Source organism: Sturnira hondurensis, unplaced genomic scaffold (genome assembly GCF_014824575.4).
Source record: "Sturnira hondurensis isolate 20B ecotype Veracruz unplaced genomic scaffold, ASM1482457v3 Scaffold0005329, whole genome shotgun sequence".
In the NCBI taxonomy this organism is placed as follows: Eukaryota; Metazoa; Chordata; class Mammalia; order Chiroptera; family Phyllostomidae; genus Sturnira; species Sturnira hondurensis.
This window is the reverse complement of record NW_028077960.1, coordinates 2,131,333-2,156,771: the sequence shown is the minus strand read 5'-3', so window position 1 is coordinate 2,156,771 and position 25,439 is coordinate 2,131,333. Positions and strand designations below refer to the sequence as shown.

The following is a 25,439-nucleotide window of genomic DNA, read 5'->3' as shown; positions in this document are numbered from 1 at the left end:
GACATGGAAGAGCCTGGGTTGAACCGAAAAGAACTGTATGAGGGAGGGCGGTATTAGCGCTCTTCTCCAGAAAAGGAAATGGGCCCAAGAGAGAGGTTCGAGGACTTTGCAGAGGTCACGTAACTAGAGACAGTAATTGGGCTGATCGAACTAACGCCAAAACCACCTTGCAGGAGTAACAACCAGCTTCATTGGGAGGTCAGGATTAAATATTAAGTTGAACCATATTTAAGTTGAACGCGGTGTCGAGGCCAGCCCCTCTGTCGGCCTCACTTTCCATACTTTAAAACGGAACCAACGTCACTATTCCTCGTAGAGCGAGTAACAAACAAGGGTAAAATAGGACGTAGAAAGAAGGGTGAAGGTGCGCGCTGAGTCTGTGTGGTAGGTAGGATATGGAGCTGTCATGGCTCATGACATTGGCTCATGACATCTCGGCCCCCCAAGGAATGTGATTGTAGTTGGCTGGAAAGAAGGTCCAGATCCTTGGAGGAACTGCCATATCTCGTGAGGCCGTTCGGAGGCTAATGAAAATTTGGGAAAAAATTTTTTTTGGAGAGAGGGGAAGGGAGGAAGAAAAAAACAGCAACATGTGAGGGAGTGATTGGTTGCCCTCGCACGCTGGCAACAGGGAACCTGGCTCAAAACCCAGGTATGTGACAGAGAATCAAACTGCCAACCCATGGGTTTGCAGGAGGACACCCGACCCTCTGAGCCACACCAGTCAAGATGACTAATGCAACTTCATCCACAGGGCCACACAAACGCTTAGACTATGCCTTACACAACATAAGAGAAAAGAATTTACGGCTAGAATCGTTTTTGGTTTTTTATTTAAATTGCAGGCACAAAGGAATGCTATTTTGTTAGATTCCACCTCTGTTTTAATATTCAGAAACAGTGGCTCAACTTAATATTTAATCCTGACCTTCCAATGAAACTGGTTGTTACTCTTGTTATGCAATGAGGCTTAGACTTGGTCAACTAAGTTAAAAAAAAATCACTAGGTAAGTGGTAAACCTAGAATTTGAATTCAGCTCCCTATGGACTACAAAGAAATGTTTTTTCTCATGGCTACACTATTTGTTAAACTGACGAGGACCTCACCAAAGACCAAGGAAAATGTGGTGAAAATCCACTTGCCACTCTATTTGCAGGAACTTGTAGCAAAAAAGAGTCTGAGTGCCCTCCATGCTCCTGAATATTTCATTGTTGGTGCTTCATTGCTATGTGATTGAATGGGGACCCTAAATCCAGACTGTTTGCTCTACCACATACTGACAAATTATTTAACCTCCTTATTTGCTCCTTAGTTTCTTTTTTAAAAATATATTTTATTGATTATGCTATTACAGTTGTCCCATTTTTCCTCTTCATTCCCCTCCATCCTGCACACCCTCTCCCACCCACATTCCCCACCTTTAGTTCATGTCCATGTGTCATAAGTTCTTTAGCTTCTACATTACCCATACTATTCTTGCCCTCCCCCTGTCTATTTTCTACCTATCATCTATGCTACTTATTCTCTGTAACTTCTCCCCCTCTCTCCTCCCACTCCCCTGTTGCTACCCTCCATGTGATCTCCATTTCTGTGGTTCTGTTCCTGTTCTAGTTGTTTGCTTAGTTTGTTTTTGTTTTTGTTTTATGTGTGATTGTTAATAATTGTGAGTTTGCTGTCATTTTCCTATACCTGTTTTTTATCTTCTTTTGCTTAGATAAGTACCTTTCATATAATAAGGGCTTGATAATGATGAACTCCTTGAACTTAACCTTATCTGAGAAGCACTTTATCTGCCCTTCCATTCTAAATGATAGCTTTGCTATATAGAGCAATCTTGGATGTAGGTCCTTGCTTTTCATGACTGGGAATACTTCTTTTCAGCCCCTTCTTGCCTGCAAGTTCTCTTATGAGAAATCAGCTGACAGTCTGATGAGGACTCCTTTGTAGATTGCTGTCTCCTTTTCTCTTGCTGCTTCTAGGATTCTCTCCTTCATTTTCATCTTGGCTAATGTAATTATGATGTGCCTTGGTGTGTTCCTCCTTGGGTCCACCTTCTTTGGGACTCTCTAAGCTTACTGGACTTCCTGGAATTCTATTTCCTTTGCCAGATTGGGGGAGTTTTCCTTTATTATTTGTTCAAATAAGCTTTCCACTTGTTGCTGTTCCTCTTCCCCTTCTGGTACCCCTATAATTCGGATATTGGAACATTTAAAGACGTCCGGGAGATTCCTAGGTGCCTCCTCATTTTTCTGAATTCTTGTTTCTTCATTCTTTTCTGTTTGGTTATTTCTTCCTTCTGATCCACTCCATTGATTTAAGTGCCAGTTTTCTTTCCATCACTATTGGTTCCCTGTGCATCTTCCTTCATTTCATTAGTATAGCCTTCATTTTTCATCTAATTTGTGACCAAGATCGGCCAATTCTGTGAGCATCCTGATCACCAGGCTTTGAACTATGCATCTGATAGGTTGGCTATCTCTTCATCACTTAGTTGTATTTGCTCTGGAGCTTTGATCTGTTCTTCTGATTGGGCCTTTTTTTTTTTTGTCCTGACATGCCTGTTAGTATGAGGGGTGGAGCCTTAGATGTTCACCAGGGCAGGGCAACCCAGTCTCTGGGTTGTGACGCTGTTATGTGGGCAGGGGTCCAAAAGGGAACAATGGCACTTGCTCTGCTCTCTGTGGGACTTCAGTCCCTTCTGCTGCTTCCCCCAAGCAAACTGGGCCCTTCTGGTGCTGATTCCTGGGTAGGTGGGTTTGTGTATGTTCTAGGACCCTGTGGATCTCTCCAAGGACCTCTCCTGTGAGGCTGGGAGTCTCTCCTGGCACCTCAACCCCCACAGGTGTTTTCAGTGAGAGGTTTGAGGCTTTATTTCCTGGCGCTGGGACCCTGGGTTGCATAGTCTATCTCCCTCCACAGTTTCATCTGGTTTATCTGCACATGAATGTAGGACTGCCTCAACAGCCAGCTGCCCTGCACGCTGCACCCCACTCCACAGTCGCTGCCTTGCTGGGTCTGCCCCTTGCCATTTGCACCCAGGGTTCTTCAGCTGCTGCCTTGAGTGCCCAGAGTCTGCAACCCACTGCTTTTTTTTTTGCCCCGACCCCTCTCTGCCAGGCCAATTGACTCCGCCCTTCCTACCAGTTTGGATGAATGTATCTATTTTAACACCTTGGTTGTCAGAGTTCTATACAGTTCAATTTTCTGTCAGTCCTGATTATTGTTTTGTTTCTAAATTGTTTTTGTCCTTTTGGTTGTGCGAGGAGGCACAGTGTGTCTGCCTACCCCTCCATCTTGGCCGGAAGTCCATTTTGTTCTTTTAAAAATATTTTTAAAAGATTTTATTTATTTTTATAGAGGAGAATGGAGGGAGAAAGAGAGAGAGAAAAATATTAATGTGTGGTTGCTTCTCACATGCCCCCTACTGGGGATCTGGCCTGCAACCCAGACGTGTTTTCCAGACTAGGAATCGAACCGACAGCTCTGGTTTGCAGCCAGCACTTAATCCACTGAGCTAGTCAGCCAGAACTCATTTTCTTCTTTTATTGACTGAGTTGTATTATACTTTTTTCATTATCCATAGATAAATATTTTGTAAATGTTTATAGATTTACAATGTTTAGGTTTATAAACATTTACAATGTAAATGTTTGTAGATTGTTTCCATATTGTAAATAATGCTGCAGTGAATGCAATGGTGCATATTTTTTAAAAGACTTTATTCATTTCTTTTTAGAGAAAGGGGTGGGGAGGAAATAAGAGAGGGAGAGAAACATATATCAGTTGCCTCTAGCACACACCCCAACCAGGAAGGGCTGGCAACCCAGGCATGTACCCTGACTGGGAATTAATTTTTCGGTTTGCAGGATGATGCTCAACTAATTGAGCCACACCAGCCAGGGCATGTATGTGTGTGTATATATATATATATATATACACACACACATACATGCATATATGTGTATATAATGAATCAGTATTTGAATCAGTATTTTCGTTGTCTTCAGATAAATATCTAGAAATGAAATTGCTGGGTCATCTGGTAGTTCTATACTGTTTTCTGTAGTGGCTGCATCAATTACATTTCTACCAACAGTGCATGAGAGCTCCTTTTACTCCACATCCTTGTTAACACCTGTTATTTCTTGTGATGATAGTCCCAAGACATTCTAACAGGTGTGAAGTGATATCTTATTGCATTTTGTTGATGGTTAGTGATGTCGAGCATCTTTTCACATGCCTGCTGGCCATCTGTGTGTCTTCTTTGGAAACATGTCTTTTTAGATACTCTGCCCATTGTGAAATAGGGTTGTTTGGTTTTGTTATTGAATTGCGAGTTCTTTATATATTTTGGATATTGACAACATCAGACATATTATTAGTAAATATTTTTTCCCACTCACTAGGCTGCTTTTCCATTTTGTTGGTGGTTTCTTTTGTGGTACAGAAACGTTTTTTAGCTTGATGTACTCCCACTTGTTTATTTTTGCTTTTTTGCCTTTACTTTTGGAGTGAGATATAAAAATCATTGCTAAGACCAATGTCAAGCTCACCACCTGTTATCATTTAAGAGTTTTATGGTTTCAGGTCTTATGTTCAAATATTTAATCTATTTGGAGTTAATTTTTATGTATGGTGTAAGATAGTAGTCTAGTTTCATTCTTTTAGTGTAACTGTCCTGTTTTCCTAACACCATTTGTTAAAGAGACTATCCTTTTCTTTTTTGTTGTAAATGAATTGAACGCATATGCTTCAGTTTATTTCTGGGTTTTCTATTCTGTTCCAATGATCTAGGTATCTGTTTTTATGCCAGTACCATACTGTTTTGATTACTATAGCTATGTAATATAGTTTGAAATAAGAGAGGATGGTGTCTCCAACTTTATTCTTTTTTCTCAAGATTGCTTTGGCTACTTGGGATCCTCTTACAGCTACATACAAATTTTGAGGTTGTTCTGTTTCTGTGAGAAATGCCATTGGAATTTTGATAGGGATGCATTAAATTTGAAGATTGCTTCGAGTAATACGGACATTTCAACAATATTAATTTTCCCAATCTAAGAGCAAAGAGTATCTTTCCATTTATTTGTATTTTTAATTTTTTCATCAGTCTATAAAAAATTGTGTTGATTGATTTTGTTTCTTTTTTTATTTTTTATTTTTTAAAATATTTTTATTTATTTATCTTTAGAGGGGAAGGGAAGGAGAGGAGAGAAATATCAATGTATCGTTGCCTCCCATGAGTCCCCTGCTGGGAACTGGCCTGCAACCCAGGCATGTGCCCTGACTGGGAATCGAACCGCGAGATCGTGTAGTTCGGAGGCCCGTGCTCAATCCACTGAGCTACACTAGCCAGGGCTGATTTTGTTTCTTAAAAGATTTTATTTAGTTTTAGAGAGCAGAAGGAAGGGAGAAAGAGAGGGGGAGAAACATCAATGTGTGGATGCTTATTACATGCCTCCAACTGGGGACCTAGCCACAACCCAGGCATGTGCCTCGACTGAGAATCAAACTGGCAACCTCTTGGTTCTCAACCCATACTCAATCCACTGAGCTACACAGACAGGGAGGTATTTTATTCTTATTGATGCAATTATAAATGAGATAGTTTTCTTAATTTCTTTTGCTGATATTTCATTGTTAGAGTATAGAAATGCTTTATAGAGGTGCAAAGATTTTTGCATATTGATAGTATGTACTGTAACATTACTGAATTCATTTATTCTAATAGGACTTTTATGTGGAGTCTTTAGGGTTTTCTGTATATAATATCATGTCATCTGCAAATAGTGACAGTTTTACTTTTTCCTTACCAATTTGGATGCCTTTTATTTCTTATTCTTGCCTAATTGCTCTGGCTAGGGCTTCTGGTACTATATTGAATAAAAGAAAGGAGAGTGGGCATCCTAATTGTTCCTGCTCTTAGAGGAAAAGGTTTTAGTTTTTTACTTTTTAGTAGGATGTTAACTGTGGGCCTTTATTGCATTTCATTTCATTCATTTATTTATTTACTTATTTATTTTGGTGTCTTGCTCCCCCAAACAAGGCCTGCTCTTTATAAATGGCCTTTATATATTATGTTGAGGTATGTTTCCTCTACACCCACTTTGTTGAGTTTTTATCACAAATGAATGTTTAAAACAAGTTTTATTTATTTATTTTTAGAGAGGGGGAAGGGAGGGATAGAAACATTGATGTGAGAGACAAACATCTATTGGTTGCCTTTGAGAGACAAACATCTATTGGTTGCCTCTCACATGAGCCCTGACTGGGAACTGAACCTGCAACCAGGCATGTGCCCTAATTGGAAATTGAACCAGCAACTCTTCACTTTGCAGGACAATATGCCCAAGCAGCTAAGACACACTGGTCAGGGCATAAGTGAATATTGAATTTTATCAATTCCTTGTTCTGCATCTATGAGATGATCATATGATTTTTATCCTTAATTTAATTAATGTGATATATTACATTGATTGTTCAATTTGGTTTGCTAATATTTTGTTGAGGATTTTTGCATCCATGTTGATCAGGAGTGAATTTTTTTATGCTGGTACTTCCTTCTGAGGCTCTCTTTTCCCATCTCACCAGGTTTCAGACCCTACACCTGGCTCCTCCCATTATTGGTAGAGCATCGATAGCTGACAGATAGAGCCCTTGAATCTGCAGGTCTTTCTAGACTCCCAGGTCACTCACCCCACCTTTATCCCGTTAGTTCATGTCACTTCCCTCTAGGGAAGAGTTATTTTCCAATTTTCAGAACATCTTCATATGCTACTTTTGTATCTACTTCACATATGCATAAGGAAACCAAGAGTCACAGGGGTTAACTGACTTGCCTAAGGCCACAGTATTATAGAGGTGAGAGTAAAATCTTTAACTGCCTCAAAAGTCTGTCCTCTTTTCAGTGGGTATTTTAAATTGTTAACTTACTGATTTGAGAGAGAAAGAAACATCAATTTGTTTTCCACTTATTTATGCATTAATTGGTTGATTCGTTGTTGGTAGAAATCAGACTCTTCCATGGGATCACAAGGAAAGCTTTCCAAGTACCCACACATGAGAGATTGTGGTGTGGCAAGATGATTTATTTGAGTAGAAATAGCTGCCTCCTGAGTTTCCAATGTTCCATTTCTGTCTGTCCGACCATGGAAAGTCTAACTCTGTCCTCAGCAAAACCAAAGCAAATGCCATTGTCCAGAATTTCTGCTTCATATTAAAGGTCAGTCCTTTGGAGTCCACAGGTGGCTGCTAAGTAGTCTCAGTCCCCAACCAAGGAGTTTAGTTTGTTCTCACTGCTCCAGTAGCAGAGTCCGTGTGGCTGCTGGCCACGCAGCTGCTAAGGCCACATGTTTGTGGAGAGAGAATGCATGAGTACATGGGGTGAGTATGGGTGAGAGAGAGGAAGAGTATGTGCTTCTTTGTTCCCCTGGGATTATATTAGCTTGGGTTCAAGATGAACAAGGTGCTTTTTTAAAAAAAAGATTTTATTTATTTATCTTTAGAGGGGAAGGGAAGGAGAGGGAAAGAAATATCAATGTATGGTTGCCTCTCATGTGTCCCCTGCTGGGAACTGGCCTGCAACCCAGGCATGTGCCCTGACTGGGAATCAAACCGTGGTTGTTTGGTTCACAGGTCAGCACTCAATCCAGTGAGCTACACCAGCCAGTGCAACAAGGTGCTTTTTTAAAAGAACCAATCAGACCTACAGCCAAGATGGAGCCGTAGATGGAAACACTGTGCCTTCTTGCACAACCAAAGTTAAGGACAACAAAGACTTAGAAATAAAAACACAACCAGAACAGACGGAAAATTGAACTGTATGGAAGTCTGACAACCATCCATCCAGACCCGTAAGAGGGGTGGAGTTGATGGCCAGCAGAGAACAGTCGCAGCAGGAAAATGCTGTGGCTGGCAGACCCGGGCAAGCAGGTGGTGTGGGGCTAGCAGACCCCAGGTGCAGGGTGGAAATGAGCAGACCCAGTGAGGCACACAAGGCCACTGGCTGACCTCAGACACACATTTGCGTGCAGATAAACAGGCAAAAACAGGCAGCGAGATAGACTGTGCAACCCAAGGCCCCAGCGCTGGGAAATAAAGCCTAAAAGTACCAATTGAAAACACTTGTGGGGGCTGAGGTGCCGGAAGAGACTCCCAGCCTCACAGGAGAGGTCCTTGGAGAGATCCACAGGGTCCTAGAACATACACAAACCCACCTACCCAGGAATCAGCACCAGAAGGGCCCAGTTTGCTTGGGGGAGGCAGCAGAAGGGACTGAAGTCCCACAGAGAGCAGAGCAAGCACCATTGTTCCCTTTTGGACCCCTGCCCACATAACAGCGTCACAACCCAGAGACTGGGTTGCCCTGCCCTGGTGAACATCTAAGGCTCCACCCCTCATACTAACAGGCATGTCAGGACAAAAAAAAAAATGACCCAATCAGAACAGATCAAAGCTCCAGAGCAAATACAACTAAGTGATGAAGAGATAGCCAACCTATCAGATGCATAGTTCAAAGCCTGGTGATCAGGATGCTCACAGAATTGGCTGATCTTGGTCACAAATTAGATGAAAAAATAAAGGCTATACTAAGTGAAATGAAGGAAAATGCACAGGGAACCAATAGTGATGGAAAGAAAACTGGCACTTAAATCAATGGAGTGATTGATCAGAAGGAAGAAATAACCAAACAGAAAAGAATGAAGAAACAAGAATTCAAAAAAATGAGGAGGCACTTAGGAATCTCCAGGACATCTTTAAATGTTCCAATATCCGAATTATAGGGGTACCAGAAGGGGAAGAGGAACAGCAAGTGGAAAACTTATTTAAACAAATAATAAAGGAAAACTCCCCCAATCTGGCAAAGGAAATAGAATTCCAGGAAGTCCAGTAAGCTTAGAGAGTCCCAAAGAAGGTGGACCCAAGGAGGAACACACCAAGGCACATCATAATTACATTAGCCAAGATGAAAATGAAGGAGAGAATCCTAGAAGCAGCAAGAGAAAAGGAGACAGCAATCTACAAAGGAGTCCTCATCAGACTGTCAGCTGATTTCTCATAAGAGAACTTGCAGGCAAGAAGGGGCTGAAAAGAAGTATTCCCAGTCATGAAAAGCAAGGACCTACATCCAAGATTGCTCTATATAGCAAAGCTATCATTTAGAATGGAAGGGCAGATAAAGTGTTTCTCAGATAAGGTCAAGTTCAAGGAGTTCATCATCACCAAGCCCTTATTATATGAAATGCTCAAGGTACTTATCTAAGAAAAAGAAGATAAAAATATGTTTAAGTCTTTATTGTGGTGTGTGTGTGTGTGTGTGTGTGTGTGTATATATACTCCAAAATAGTTATAGATGAAATGATATGATATATGATATTTCATTAAAAATATCTGGGGTTGGTGTAAATGAATATACAGATGTAGAGTGCTCATGAATTGATAATTGCTGAAGTGGAGTGATGAATTTATGAAAATTATTAATCATACCACTCATAAATGTTTAAAATTTTCTTTTTTAATAGTTCATTTTTATTATATTTTTCATTACCATTTATCTTCACTTCCCTCTGCCACCTCCACCCACCCCTCTCTCCCATACAAGCACTACCATGTTTGTCCATGTCCATGAGCTCTTTTTCTTTTTCGCTTGATCTCTCTGCCCCCTAACAACCTCCCCCGAAAGAGCTGTCAGCCTGCTCTCTATTTATGAATCTGCCTCCATTTTGCTTGTAAGTTAGTTTGAATTTTCTATGATAAAAAATCACTCTCCTCTTTTCCTCTAAATGTCCTCCCTTCTGCAACTTCAGCCATTAGATGACTTCATGTCTGCCTTCCTTAATAATCCCTCTCGCCCTGGCTGGTGTAGCTCAGTAGATTGAGCGCGGGCCTGCGAATCAAGGGCATGCCTGGGTTGCAGGCCAGTGCCTAGCGGGGGACCCACGAGAGGTAACCGTACATTGACATTTCTCTCCCTCTCTCCTTCCCTCCCCCTCTAAAGATAAATAAAATCTTTTTAAAAATAATCCCCCTCGTCTCTCCTTTCAGAGTTCTAGGCCTATTCTGTCCATTAACACCTGAGGTTTAACAGGACCAGTGTCAAATGCAGTACCTTCTCCACTGTGCACCAAGCACCTCTTTCTTGCTAACTCATTTTCCTATGAGTGGCACCATTACTCAAATTTGTAAAGCAGGCCTTCCAAGAGTTTTATTTCGCCTCACCAAATTAGTTAACTACACCTCAAGATTGCGAACTCTCCCTGGCCAAGTTGGTTAGAGCGTAGTCTCATCATCCTGATGCCCCATAGTTGTTGGTTTGATCCCCAGCCAGGGAACATGCAAGAAGCAACCAATGAATGCATAAGTAAGTGGAACAACAAAATGATTTTTAAAAATAAATTCACCCTCTTCTATTCAGAATATCTTTTTAAAGATTTTATTTATTTATCTTTAGAGGGGAAGGGAAGGAGAGAAATATTAATGTATGATTACCTCTCATGAGTCCCCTGCTGGGAAGTGGCCTGCAACCAAGGTGTGTGCCCTGATTGGGAATCAAACTGCGATCGTGTGGTTCACAGGCCCGTGCTCAATCCACTGAGCTACACCAGCCAGGGCAACAAAATGATTTTTTGATGGTTTCATTTATTTATTTATCTTTAGAGAGAAGAGAAGGGAGGGAGAAAAACATCTATGTGAAAGAGAAACATTGATCAGTTGCCTCTCAATTGCATTCCAATCAGGATCAAACCTATAAGCCAGGCATGTGCCCTGACCAGGAATCAAACTGGCAAACTTTCACTTGGTCGGATGACACCCAACCAACTGAACCACTCCAGTCAGGGCACAAATTGATATTTCTTTCTCTCTCACCCCTAGCCACTGTCCTCCTCTCTCTGAAATCAATAAATGAATTTAAAAATTTTTTTGTTAAGAAAAAAGGATGGGACTATCAAAATTCATCTCTTCCCATTTCTACTGCTACTGCTCTAATTCAAAATCCTCATTAAGTTATCACTATGCTGCTATACAGTATAGTTGTATTGTGCCCTTACCTCCAGTTTCTCCCAGCTCCAATTCTGTCTCCTTTTCACTGCTGTACCTTTAGTACCTGACACAATGGTTAGTATATAGTACCTGTTCAGTAAATGTTTGTGGCATAAAGACCATCACAACACTTATTTCACCCTTGTAGATAGTTGTGAACCTATGTTCCTTCCTCAGGCTCCTTCCACGACCCTCAGGGCAGAAACCATTTTAATCATTTTGCCTTCCTCCTATATGTGAAGAGCCCATGATTAGTGACATGGTCCTTTTCAGCTAGTTATAGTAAATCCTTTAGATTTGGGTAATTAAAGAAGCAGATTTAAATGTGATTATGTATCCACATATAGGAACTCTCAACAAAAATCTCTCCTACCTACTCCAGTGGTGTAAAAGCTAAACAGGTAACACAGTAATTAAAATGATCTTTTAGCCCTGGCTCGTGTGGCTCAGTGGATTGAATGCCAGCCTGTGAACCAGAAGGTCACTGGTTCAATTCCTAGTCAAAGCACATGCCTGGGTTATGGGCCAGGTCCTAGTTGAGGGTATATAAGAGGCAACCAGTTGATGTATCTATCTCTCACACACCAATGTCTCTCTCCCTCTTTCTCCTTCCTTCCCCACTCTCTAAAAATAAATGAATAAAATCTTAAAAAAAAAGAAATTAAATTACCTTTAAAAAAATAAAATTACCTTTTAGGGCTGCCCCTGCAGCTGCTCTCAGGGAAGTACAGGCAACCAATGGAACCGGGAAGTGTCAGTAGCCCTACCCCAACCACCAGTATCTGCTTCACAGGAGTCCCCCGGAGTTTGAAAGTTCAAAGTCTGCTGTGGCCATGGCAGATACACTAGTGGTGCCTGCCCCTTGAAGCCAACTTCTGAGCCCATTCCTGGCCCATCAGGGATAATGGGGGTTCCTTGCTAAGTGACATCACAGAGGGGGTTGGAGACCTATAGGTGACTGACCCTGAGGTGACCCAAAAGTCCTGCTAGGAGGTGCTGAAGAAGGTCAAGCTTTTGCATGGAGGCATGGCTGTCTCCAGCAGCGGCACCCCATTGGAGCTGGTCAATGTGGATGATGTGAACAGTGAGATCTGCTGCCTGAATGACCCATCTGCCCTGATAAGAGAAGAGGAAGAGAGATGGGGGCCACCATGGCATCTGGCACAGCCAAGGGAGCAGGAAGGCAGCAGTAGAACGACAGCCAATATTGGCTGCTGAGACTCAGTCAAAACTCTGACACGTCCATGGCTGTTTCATACCTGTATTACCCCAGGGAGCCTAGACTGTAAGGTTTCATTCGCAACAGGCTCTTCTGCTTTCACAATTAGAATGTGGACATTTTTTCTTTTTCCTTTTTAGTTATGATTTGTTGATTATGTTATTACAGTTGTCCTGATGTTTTCCCTTTTGCCCCTCTCTACCCAGCAACCCCACTCTGTCAGGCAATCCTCACACCATTGTTCATGTCCATGGGTCATGCGTTTAAGTTCTTTGGCTATTCCATTTCCTATACTGTACTTTATATCCTCATGGCTATTCTGTAACTACCTATTTGTACTTCTTAATTCCGTCAGTTCTTCACACATTTTCTAAGACCCCCCTCCCATCTGGCAACCATTAAAATACTATCTGTTATCTATAATTATAACTCTGTTCTTCTTGTTTGCTTAGCTTGTTTTTTAGATCCAATTTTTGGTATATATGTATTAATTGCCATTTTATAGTTTTTATCTTCTTTTTCTTAAATAAGTCCCTTTAACATTTCATGTAATAATGGCTTGGTAAGGATAAACTCTAGTTTTTTTCTTGTCTGAGAAGCTCTGTATCTGTCCTTTGATTCTAAATGATAGCTTTGTTGGGTAGAGCAATCTTGGCTGTAGGTCCTTGTCTTTCATTACTGTGAATATTTCTTGGCAACCTGGAATCTTAGCCCACAAAGTTTCTTCTGAGAAATCTGCTGACAGTCTAATGGGAGCTCTCCAGTAGGTAACTCTTTGCTTTTTCCTTGCTTATTTATAATATTCTCTCTTTATCTTTAACTTTGGCATTTTAATTATGATGTGTCTTGCAGTGCGCCTCTTTGCATCCATCTTGTGTAGGACTCTCTGTGCTTCTTGGACTTGCATGTCTATTTCCTTCACCAATTAGGGAAGTTTTTTTCAAATATCTTTCCAATTTCTTGTTCTTTCTCTCCTCCTTCTGGCACCCCTTATGATGTGAATGTTGGATCTCTTGAAGTTGTCCCAGAGGCTGCTTATACTCTCCTCATTTTTTTTAAGATCATTTTTTTCTCCTTGTTGTTCTGATTGCTTGTTTTTTTTGCTTCCTTATGTTTCAAATCATTGATTTGAGTCTTGGCTTCATCCACTCTACTGTTGCTTCCCTGTAAATTGTCCTTTATTTCAGTTAGTGTATCCTTCATTTCTGACTGGATCTTTTTATTTAAAGATGTTATTTATTTATTTTTAGAGAGAGGGGAGGAGAATGAGAAAGAGAGGAAAACATCAATGTGTGGTTGCCTGTCATGCACCTGCTGCCGGGCCCTGGCCTTCAACCCAAGCATGTGCCCTAACTGGGAACTGAACCAGCAACCCTTTGGTTCACAGACCAGCACTCAATATACTGAGCCACATCAGCCAGGGCTGGATCTTTTTTATGTTGTTGAGGTTCTCATGAAGTACTGTGCTGTTAAGGAACATGTATGAGGTTGTGGCCACTTAATTTGAAGGTTTGTATTCACAGACAATAAAAACCCTAAGTCAAAGGTGAATAGTTAAGCAATTTATTAAGCAAGAGCAAAGAGAAAGCAAGAATTAAGAGCATGCATCACCAGATGGGAAAAACACCAACACCCAAACAAAGACCCTGGAGAATCCCAGGAGCAGCTGTATTTGGGGTTTGTCTGGGAGCAGTCCCGAGTGAAAAACATCCTTCCCTCAGGTGGGATTCTAAATTTTCACTTTGGGGGCTCTGCTTAAATATGTTTTAGACAAAAGTGACCAAGGGCCTTTCATGACTCAATTGACTAACTGTTCCCTCCAGGAGAATAGCCAGTTCTTCCTCAAGGAAACAATTCGTATTTACAGGTACTGAGTTAAAAATGGTGCTTAGTCTTCCCTGGAGAAGGGCTAGTTCTCCCCAGGAGAGAGCACACCTATATTTCATTCTTACAATAAAATGTCACAGTTTGGGCATAAACAGGGAGGATTCTTAATATTTCTTTAACCCATCAAGTACCTTGAGCATCCTTTTTTAAAAAATATTTTATTATTTTTGGAGAGGCGGGAAGGGAGGGAAAAAGAAACACCCATGTGTGAGAGATACATTGATTGGTTGCCTCTTGCCCATAAATCAAGAATGTGTCCTGACTGGGAATCAAGACAGGAACCTTTCAACGCCCTGGCTGGCATAGCTCAGTGGATTGAGTGCGGGCCTGAGAACTACACGATCGCAGTTCGATTCCCAGTCAGGGCGTATCCCTGGGTTGCAGGCCAGTTCCCAGCGGGGGACACACCAGAGGCAACTGTATATTGATATTTCTCTCCCTCTCTCCTTCCCTTCCCCTTTGAATATAAATTTAAAAAAAAGACAGAAACCTTTCAATTTGCAGGCTGGCGATCAGTCCACTTAACCACACCAGCCAGGGCTCTTTGAGCATCCTTATAACCAGTGTTTTGAACTCTGCATCTGATAGATTGCTTATCTCCATTTTGTTTAGTTCTTTTTCTGGAGTTTTGATCTGTTTCTTCATTTGGACCGTGTTTCTGTCTCCTCATTTTGGCAGCCTTCCTGTGTTTATTTCTGTGTATTAGGTAGAGCTGCTGTGACTCTGTGTCTTGGTAGTGTGGCCTAATGTAGTAGGTGTCCTATAGGGTCCAGTGGCACACCTTTCCCTATCACCCAAACTGGGTATTCAAGGTGCCCTTTGTGTGGGCTGAGTACAGCCTCCTCTTGTAACTGACCCTTGGTTGTTGCTGGCAAGTCAATGGGAGGGATTTACCCAGGCCAGTCAGTTGCAAGGACTGGTTGTGACCACAGACCACCAACCTCTGCTTTTTGTGGAGGATCAACTGTGCAGGAGCGGGGTGGTGGTGCTGCAGCATCATCTATAGCTGTCCACTGGATGGTGCAAACTAGGGTAAGCCGCTACCTGTGTTCTGTCTGGGCACCCTGCATTGCTTAAGAGCTCTTAAGCAATCTGCAGATGGCTGTTACCTTTGCTGGGGTTAGAGATTCCCAGGCAGAGCCAAACTGTGAATCTAGGTTGGCTGCTGCTAGTGCCAGGCCTGGGGCCACTTAGCAGGAAGTACTGGGGCTAGGGACTAACTGAGGCCAGCTGTTGCTTATATGAAAGGATTTAGGACACTGAAACTTGAGCCAAGACCAGCCATTCATATGGAAAAATCACTTTTAATGGTTGGTTGGGCCTGTAAGTTGGCTAGGATGAGTCTCTGGGGATATCACAGATAGGGCAAACAGTGTTAGCCAGATTGATGGAATCTCAGATATAGCACCCAGTTGCTGGCTCTGTGGCTCTGTGGGAGGAGGGTTCAGAAAAGGGACAGTGGCCTCTGCCTGCCTTTCTGTCTGGATGAAAGCTGTCCCCCAGCTCTCACCTTGATGCCAGACACTTCAGTACCTCCCTGTATGCCACTGATGCCTTTCAAGATGCTACCCTGGTCCTGGAGCTCTGAGGGAGTAGGTCTGTGTGTGGGTTCTTTGAGTAATTGCTTGGGACTCCAGCAGCTTTTCCCCACCAATTCAATCTCCACTGTAGCGAATGGGGACTTACCTGCCTGGCACTGGAACGCTGGGCTGGGGGGCCTGGGACTCCTCCTCCTTCCTGATATCCTTCCCGTATTTTTATCCACCACATGTGGATGTGGTTCCTTTAATTCTGTAGTTGTCAGACTTCTATTCAACTAAATTTCTGGTGGTTCTGAGTGATGGTTGTTTATATTTTAGTTGTAATTTTGAGTGGTTGTGCAAAGTGGCAAGCCATATGTAGCTCTGCTGCCATCTTGACTGGAGGTTGAGCAGGATCTCAAACTTTTTTCTATTATAGTTTACTTTCAATCATTGTGTATTTTTTCAGGTGTATGACATAGTGGTTAAAGTCATATACTTTACAAAGTGTTCTTCCTGATATTTCCTGTACCCACCTGGCACATACATCCTTATTGCAATATCATTGCATATATTCCCTATGCTGTGCTTTACATCCATGTGACTACTGCAGCTACCAATCTCTGCTCAACCCTCAAACCCCTCCCCTCTGGCAACCACCAGTCCAGCCTCTAAGTTATGACTGTTTCAAAGTTGTTTATTTTGTACACATATTGAGTAAAAGCACATGGTATTTGTCATTTTCTGACTGGCTTATTTCATTGAGTATAATACCCTATAGGCCCATCCATGCTGTCACAAATGGTAAGGTTTCATTCTTTTACAACTGAGTAGTATTCCGTTGTGTATATGTATCACTTGTTCTTTTTTAATCCTCACCAATATGTTTATTGATTTCAGAGAGAGGAAGAAAGTGGGGAGAGAAACATGAATCAGTTACCTCTTGTACATGCCCCAATTACAGCCTAGGTGTGGTGCCCTGACTGGGGATTGAACCCACAGCCTCTTGGTGTAGGGGACGCTCCAATCAAGCAACCTGGCCAGGCCTCACCTGTTCTTTACTCACTTGTCAGTTGATGAGTGCCTGGGTTGTTTCCATATCTTGGCTATTGTAAATAACACTGTAATGAACATAGGGGTGCACATACTATTTTGAATATGTGTGCCTTGTTTCTTCAGATATATTCCCAGAAGTGGAATTGCTATGTCAAACAGTAGTTCCATTTTTAATTTTTTCAGGACCCTCCACACTGTTTTACATAGTGGCTGCACCAGTCTACATTCCCAACAGCACACGAGGGTTCTCTTTTCTCCACATCCTTGCTGACCCTGTCTGTGGACTTATTGATGATAGCTCTGACAGGTGAGAGGTGATATCTCATTTTGGTTTTAATTTGCACTTCTCTGATGATTAGTGATGTTGAAGGAATGTGGACTTTCTGCAGCAGCCACTTAACATGTACATCCATATGGATGAGGATGTGGGTGATGCCATCGAGCTCTACATAATCCACTGTTGCTGCCAGAGCATGAACATTTCCCTCCAGTGTCTGGTGGTTTGAAGCCTGCTCTTCAGCCAAGTGCGTTTCCACTCAACGACACTCTCCAATACTCCCCGTGGAGTACTGGAAGCTATAGAAGCCGGTCCTCCCAGAAGAGCTGAAGCCAGCTCACCAGGAGGGAGGTGTCCTCCTTGAGCCTATCCCAAGACATAGGGCTGCCTCCCTTTTAAAGGACTCACCAGCACCCTAAGTCAAATGCCACCTCCACTATGTTTCAGCAACAACCTGAAATGAACAGCCAGCAACCCCAAAGTGGAGAATGAGGGTAAGCCTTTCAGACTGGCTCCTGATTGAGAATTCTTACCCAGTCCCTGAGGGTAATCAGCATGTGGTGAGCCAACATGTGTCTGGCCCCAACAGTAGACAACACAGCAGTTGATCTCAGAGCTCTCTCCCTGCTCAACCATAAGCTCCCTGCCTGAGTCTGGCTGCCCACTGCCAGCTTTGATCACCATGTGGTCTGTATGCCCCACACCCAAGCTGTTGTCAAGTCCAAGAACAAGGCTCCCAACCTGATCTATGTGGAAGTCCTTGAATGTGAACATTTCAACACCACCAACGTCCCTGCCAAGATCCTTGAGAACTGAATCTGGAGTACACAGTCTGTAGAAACCCTGCCTGACTGCAGAATCAGTCATAAAGAGGAGGCAGGCAGCTTCAACACTGTGCCCAGCTATGACAAGAATGATGAGGCCTGGTCAGTGGACAATATAGGAGCTCCCTGAAGTGCGCACCAACTCTGTTTTCTATGGACAGCATCACCTTCTAGTACAGCAAGGAGCCTGGGTTCTTTGCAGCAGGAAACAACTGACAGCACCTTTCTGAGCAGCTGGCTCACACCCCCATAGCCTACAAATGAGACCCAGGAGACTTTTCTGCAGTTGCTTCCCTGGAGCTCTGAAAGGATTAAGTGAGGCAATCGGAGAGGGCTCCTCCCATGAACATCTCCCAAAGTGGCAGCTCCTGTCAATTATTGTCAATATGGGGATGATCTTCTGGCAGGCTTCCCAGGTCTTGAAGTGGCTGCAGTCCATTTGGGAACAGGAGCAAGTGCCCTACGGATCAAGCCATACAAGATTCTTGTGATTTTGATGGACTGACTTTCATTTTCAGTCATGGCATGACTGAACCCAGGGTCAATGCTGTGTCGATCCAACAGAAGCAGTGACGGCCCTCCTTGTTTGATCACCTCCTACAGGAGTGTGGCAGTTACACCACTGAGACATTCCTCATTGCCCAGAGCAATTTCATGTGAAGTTGAGCTGGCTACCTGCTGCAAGTCAAGGAGACACAATGGGAACATCCTTTTGGATGCTGCAGGCCACATGATTCACATTGACTCTGTCTCCATCCTGTCCAGCTTGCTCTGAAACCTGGGATTTGAGATGCCAGCCACAGAGCTGACCACCGAGTTTGTAGATGCCACAGGAGGCCTGAATGGTGACATACTGATTGCTGCTTGGAAACACATGGACAAGCTGGTGCAGGTCATGATCACCCAGCGAGTTCTTGATTCTGTGCTTCCATGGTTCTAGCACCATCCATAACCTCAAGGAGAGGTTCCACATGAGCATGACAAAGGAGCAGCTCCAGCTGCTGGTGAAGGGCAAGTGGTCTGTCATCACCACTCCATGGCAGCTTCCAGTATCTCACCAATGGCATCAGCAGACCCTCCCTACCCACTCATCCACGAAAGAAACACAAAAGGATCATATGGTGACTCTAGGCCTTGTCAGCGAGTGGGAAAATCTGCTGTGGGGTCGACTTGCTGAAGCTTCCATGCTCCCACTGATGTCAGTATTACCACCTGACAGGCTCCAGGACTTAAGTGTCCTCCAGAGAGCAGAGGATACTGGGCCTTCCTTCTCACCAAGGTCTCAGAGGTTCTTTTCACAGGGCATCTTCTTAAGCTGTTCTGGGTCCCAGGAAGGGAAAAAAGTGGGTTTCTGGTACTTAGGACTTGAACTTGTGGTTTGCCTTTGGCTATGCTGTTGCCTGACTGTCCCTTCCCAGGGAACGACTCCTAGCCTGGGTTCCCCTTGGTAGGTGGGCTCTGGCATAGGGTAATGCATTTGCCGAGGTTCCCCATCACAGGGACCAGGAAGGGGGTTTCACAACCACTCCAGGCCTAGACACAGGGCTAGGAATTCCTTTTACTAATCCTCACCCACCCCAGGAAAACACCTCTGAATTTTGTATTGATTTCTGAAATAAAGCATAAATAAATAAACAATGAACAAACAAGACACCCCCTTCCATCCTTTAGGCTTAAATATCATTCCCTCTCACAGTACTCATATGTATAATCCCAGTTTAAAATCTGCTATGAAATCTTTGAATCTATCATTATTCTGTTTACTATCCCCCTGCCACCAAGTCTCTAGGATTCACAAGGGTAGGACTACTTAGACATTCATCACTGTGGGGAAGCAACATGAAGAGAATCTGGAGGAAAAACAGAGCAGCAGAGACTGGGATTTTATACTACAAGGAATGAGAGCAAAGAACTGGCCCATAGAGGAATCAAACCTAAGGACTATGACCCCCAACTATTCATTAAATAGATAGGGCTGTTTCAGATTATTTCCGATTTACACTTACTAAAACGGGGAGAGGAGGCTTTTTGGCAGAGCGAGTGTTTTATAAAGGATATTTGTCTTAAAATCTTACTAAAACATTTACTAGCATTTCCTTACATGGTTTTAGGAGAGAAGACACTGAAATTTGAACTGAACTCAAATTCCCCAGATGCCAGAGTATGAACTGGCTATAACAGAAGTCACTCAGACAGAACTTGTTTTATTTGAGAGAGAGAGATTTGTTTTTCTACTCATGTATTCATTAGTTGATCCTTGTATGTGTCCTGCCAGAGGACTGAACTCTTGCCATATCAGGACAACACCCCAACCAACTGAGCTACCTGGGCCAGGGCAGCCTGTAACCTCCTTATCCAGCAGCTGATGCTCAGTATTACGGGGCTTCTAAAGTAACACAGGATTTGTTTATTTTATTAAATCTCTTAAGATATAAACCCACTTATCCAAATCTCTAAGCAGAAAGCCTCCAAATGTACAACAGCAAGTTCTTTGATGCCCGAGGGTAATACCGCAGTGCCAGGGGAGTGCATGTAGAAAAGGGGGGAGCTGGCTACCACAAAACACGTCCTAGGACTACCTCGATGACCACTTTTAAACTTTATTTCACTTGTTTTGGGAAGGTATACAGTTTGATCTATCCCTGGGAACCAATCCCCTAAGCTCATGGTTTTCTAGCCCTGTCAACAAGAAAATTCTATATAAATGACTTTCAGTCTTTAACTAATTTACCAGCCAGCGCACCCCACGTATGTTCGTTCATACAGCTTTCATGTCAGATGGTTCCCAGAAAACTGAAGTTCTCTCAGCACATTAAGTGACAACAAAACTGTGAAACCAACAAACTTATAGTAGTTCATTTTCGGCTTTTCAATGTAAACACATGGAACAATATCTAGTTTCAGTTCAAGCTCAACTGCTTTTTATTAAAGTCCAAGTTACCATTACATGGTTTGATATTCAATAAAGGAAAACTTGTTCAAATAAAGTAATATGTATCATCAGTATTTCCAGGTGATTGTTTATAATCAAGTAGCATTATCAGCAAATCCTTGGAAAGCCCATCTGTAAGAGAAAGCATGAAGAATTAGGCAGGAAATAGAGAAAAGGTAAAAATCTTAAAAAATAACCTTCTTTAGAACAGCCCAGGAAATCACTGCCTCTGTGTAGCCATTTCTGTGGCTTTTTTGTTTATACACCTGGTACTTACCATATTAGTTTTAAAAAAAATTTGATTTGAGAGACAGAAGGAAGCAGAAACACCAATTTGTTGTTCCACTTATTCATACATTCATTGGCTGCTTATTTTTAATTTTTTTAAATACTGATTTGAGAGAGAGAGACAAAGAGAGAGGAATGTCAATGTGCTGCTCTACTTACTAGTGAATTCACTGATTGACCCTCCTGTGAACCCTGACCAGGGATCAAACACACAAGCACCCGCACCCCTGGCGGACAGTGACAATGCTCTAACCACATGGGCTACACTGCCAGGGTTGTGTTAGTTTTCTTTCCCAATTAGAAAAGGGTTGGGGGTTGGCCTTAAAAAATTTTTTTGACCTGGCCAGGTGGCCCAGTTAGTTGGAGCATTGTCCCACACCCCAAAAGGTTGCAGGTTCAATTCCCAGCCAGGGCATATACCAAGGTTGCCGGTTTAATCCTCTGTTGCGTGGTGTACAGGAGGCAACCAATCAATGTTTCTTTATCTCTCTGTCTTCCTCTCTTTGTCAAATCAGTAAACATATCCTCAGGTGAGGATTAAAAAAAAAAGAGGAAATGTTCTTTAGAAAGAAACATGTTAGTGCAGCAAGAATATATTCTATGTAACAAAGATCTTCTGGACTCCTTGAAATAACACTTGATAAGAAATTAAGCCCAAGTGTTTAGACAACCTCTTAAGAGTCTATTATGAAATATGAACCACAGATAAAAGCTTCAAAACTATAACTAGCAAATCTTCTTTTCTTTTCTTGAATACCTAGCTTTCAAGTACTCACAGAAAATTTTAATAACACATAAAAACTTTTTTCTGTATTACAGAGATGAGCTATCTGACCACAGGGAGGTGGTGGTTGTGGACAAAGATAAATTAAAACTTCTCTCCAAAAAGCAAGGCCAAAAGTAGATTATAGAAAAGCCTCAAGGCATTTTCTACATAGTCGGTAGGAAAACTGAATGTTCAGTAATGATATCCTACCCAGGCTTACTGGTTCTGTATCTTGTAAAGGATCTGATATTAGTTTGTCAAATAATTTTGGCAAACTTTTATTTAAGCTTTTTTGGTTCTGAGAAATAGGAGAATGGCCTTTATAAATGCCTATATAGGACATGTAGCAAGGCAAGAGCAATGAACTCTGGAGCCAGTCTGCCAGGTTTAAATGTGGATTCTACTACCTGGGACTTTGGATAAGGTCTCAGTTTCATTAGTAAATAATAAAATGAGAATAATTATAATAGTAGTAATCACCTCATAGGACTGTTTATAAGGATTGAGGTGATATTTATACAGCACTTAAAACCTGACATATATCAAGAATTATATACACTGCATGTGTTTGTTAAATTAAAAAAAAAAATGCCCTGGCTGGTGTAGCTCAGTGGATTGAGCGCCAGCCTGAAAACCAAGGGGTTGCCAGTTGGATTTGCAGTCAGGGCACATGCCTGGGTTGCGGGCCAGGTCCCCAGTGGGGGCCACATGAGAAGCAACCACACATTGGTATTTCCCTCCCTTCCCCGCTAAAAATAAAAAATAAATAAAATCTTTAAAAAAATTAGTTACCACTTACATATTTTTTTGTTTTACAAATAATTTCTGCACACTGTTCACTACCTAGATAATCTTATGACTGGTTTTATTATCTAATCTTTCCATGGAGAATAAGGTATCAAATAAGATTTTATTATTGAAGAACACTTACTGGACTATTAAATTCTAATCTGGATACATAAAAACAAAAGCATCAAATCAAGAAAACCCTACTGTTAATGGTAATGGAAAAATACAATAAAAATAAATTTAGTCCTGGCTGGTGTGGCTTAGTGGACTGAGTGTAGCATGCAAAATGAAGGGTCGCTGGTTCAATTCCCAGTCAGGACACATGCCTGGGTTGTAGGCAGGGTTCTCAGTCGAGGCAACCAATCAATCAATGGTATCTCTAACACATCGATGTTTCTCTCCCTCTCCTTCTCCCTCCCTAAAATAAATAAATAAAATCTTTAAAACATAAAAAAAGAAAAAGAAAAAAATATTGACTAACAGTCCTAGCTCCTCAAAGTTATCATTATTGGTACTCTCTTAAATCTCTATGCTCACAGCCTCTAAACAAGCCCATTAAAAGGTCTTACTCTGAGAACACAAATGTCACCCTTCACTCCCTGGATTATTTCCTGCTTTATTATATTCAGTGGTATGTGCTTACCCCTAGGGTTTATACTTTGTCAAGACCCAGTTCCTCTGGTGTGGAGATTCCCAGTTCATTTAAAGTTGGTCTAAGTTCCTGAATGACATAAGGGTAGATTTCCTTATGAGGTCCTGCTTTGTCCTGATGGCAAAGAAAATATTCAGATTTAGCTCTCTGAAAAGCCATTTCTAGTTACAAAATAAACTTGAAAATGCTTTGGATCACATATGCAGAGGCTAGTAGCAGAGAATACAAGTCACCTATTTTTAAGTTAACATATTTGTTCAATAAAGACAGTAACTTTGTAGGCACTATTTAAGGCAGATTTTTAAGATACTTTGAGAATAACTAAAGACAATTAGACTAAATCCAGAAAAAAATTTTCAAAGCTTGAGTTACTGGAAAACAAGGCAGCGATGACAGAATTTTGTGAAGGTAATTAAACACATCCAGTAGGCAACAGGAATAATTAGGTTAACAGAGGGAAAGTTTTAAAATTTGTCTCCAATTTACAGCCCTAACTGAATTAACTACTGGTGCTGAATGAATTTATAGCCTACCGAGCGCTTAATGGTCTTACCCGCTGTAGATCAAGTATACTGTCACACTTTCTCTTACAGACCTTGAATTGCCTTCCTACAGACCATGTCTTTTCACAGAGTGCTACACTTAAAAGAGAATACTTATTTCCAGGGCAAGAGTCTTCACGAATGCTGCTATTCTTCTGCCTTTAACAAATTCTAAGTCTCCTTAGTTATATTTTTTCAATTATAAAATTCTTGTTGAAAATACAATATATTTATTTGTTCATTACAGAAAAAATCAGAAACTTTAATCAAACAAGGAGAATATGCCTACATTTTCACCTATTTACCTATATTTAAATATATTTTAATAAATAGGGTCACACCACAAAAACTGTTCCATAATTTTCTTCAGTTAATGTTATAATGATGTTTAATGTTAAATACATTTTTAAACATTAAGAGATATGTAATAACCACTTCTGGGAAGTCTTAAGAAACTATTAACAACATTTAATTTCATATCACAAATAGCACAAAGATAAATTATAGCTAAACCTTTGTATATCCTTAAAATAAATTCTCAATTGGAAGTGCTGAACTTTAAAAGAGTATCAAGCACAATTTTTAAAGCCTGGGATAAAGTCAAACTGCACTCCAAAAAAATTATTAATTATAATGTATATTCACTCTGGCTATATAAGAACCAATCTTAGGCATTTTAAGAAATTCAAAAATATGAAATATGCTGATACCTACGCAACCGGCTGCATTATTTCCAAAACAGCTTTAGCATTATTTCACTGACCTTAACAACCTCTAGGATGCGAACAGCACTGGCAAAATCATTTAACCGTCTGCATGCCCGCAAAGCAGCATCAATGATTTTGGGTTCTGGGACCAGATCATAGCCAACGAGTGTGTTCATTCCTGTCAAATGAAAAAGAGAACCATGTCAACCTGAAATATTCTCACTTAAACTATAATTTAGTTATATATATTTTTTCTGAAATATAGACACGGGATCTTGTCTGTTTTGGCCCATGATATTGTAATTTAAAATATATACATATTTGGTCTTTGTCCCTGTTTCCAACACAGAATCCCCAACCCCTCTGGAACTTTCTAAGTGATGAGGGCACAATGGTGCCTGCTGTTATATTCAGGAGGTAGCTTTTGGATCACCACAGAAGCGTGGGAGTTGACTGCCAGTAGAGGCCAACACTGTGGTTAAAAGATTGGATTTTTCAGGACTTCCTCTCAAGATGGTGCATAGGTAATACAGCTCACCTCCTCATACAACTACACCAAAATTGCAACTAAGCTAAAGAACAACCATCAATCTGAACTGTCAGAAACTGAGCTGAATGGAAGTCCTACAACTATGAAATTAAAGAATAAACTACACTTGTGAGGGGTAGGGGAGCAGAGACACACAATGGGAGACTTCCGCCAAGATGGAGGCATAGGTGGAAACACTGTGCCTTCTCCCACAACCAAGTTTGAATACAACAAAGGTTTGGAGAAACAAAGACACAACCAAAGGACAGAAAATTGAATTATACGGAAGTCCGACTACATCTAACCGTTCAACGGGGACGGTAAGAGGGGCGGAGCCAGCAGCGAGCAGGGTCGGGCAGGACAGGGCCCCCGACCCAGGCGCGCAGGCAGACGGGAACCAGTTGGGGTGC

The 25,439-nt window shown here is 41.7% G+C and overlaps 1 protein-coding gene and 2 pseudogenes across 1 annotated transcript in view; 2 read left to right on the top strand and 1 right to left on the bottom strand.

Annotated features, from left to right (window-relative positions):
* The first annotated feature begins 11,874 nt into the window (after positions 1–11,874).
* On the top strand, positions 11,875–12,369 carry LOC118987675 (phosphatidylinositol 4-kinase beta-like; annotated as a pseudogene).
* Positions 12,370–17,097: 4,728 nt separating this feature from the next.
* LOC118987746 (phosphatidylinositol 4-kinase beta-like) lies at positions 17,098–19,405 on the top strand (annotated as a pseudogene).
* A 1,261-nt stretch (positions 19,406–20,666) lies between these two features.
* COX5A (cytochrome c oxidase subunit 5A) overlaps positions 20,667–25,439 on the bottom strand; it is a 20,370-nt gene continuing 15,597 nt past the window's right edge. The window contains exons 3-5 of the mRNA XM_037047016.1: positions 24,557–24,678; positions 23,243–23,365; positions 20,667–20,888 (exon numbers count right to left, since the gene is read on the bottom strand). Coding sequence (XP_036902911.1) covers positions 23,252–23,365; positions 24,557–24,678 — 236 coding nt within the window. The 3' untranslated portion in view covers positions 20,667–20,888; positions 23,243–23,251. The remainder of the gene's footprint in view (positions 20,889–23,242; positions 23,366–24,556; positions 24,679–25,439) is intronic.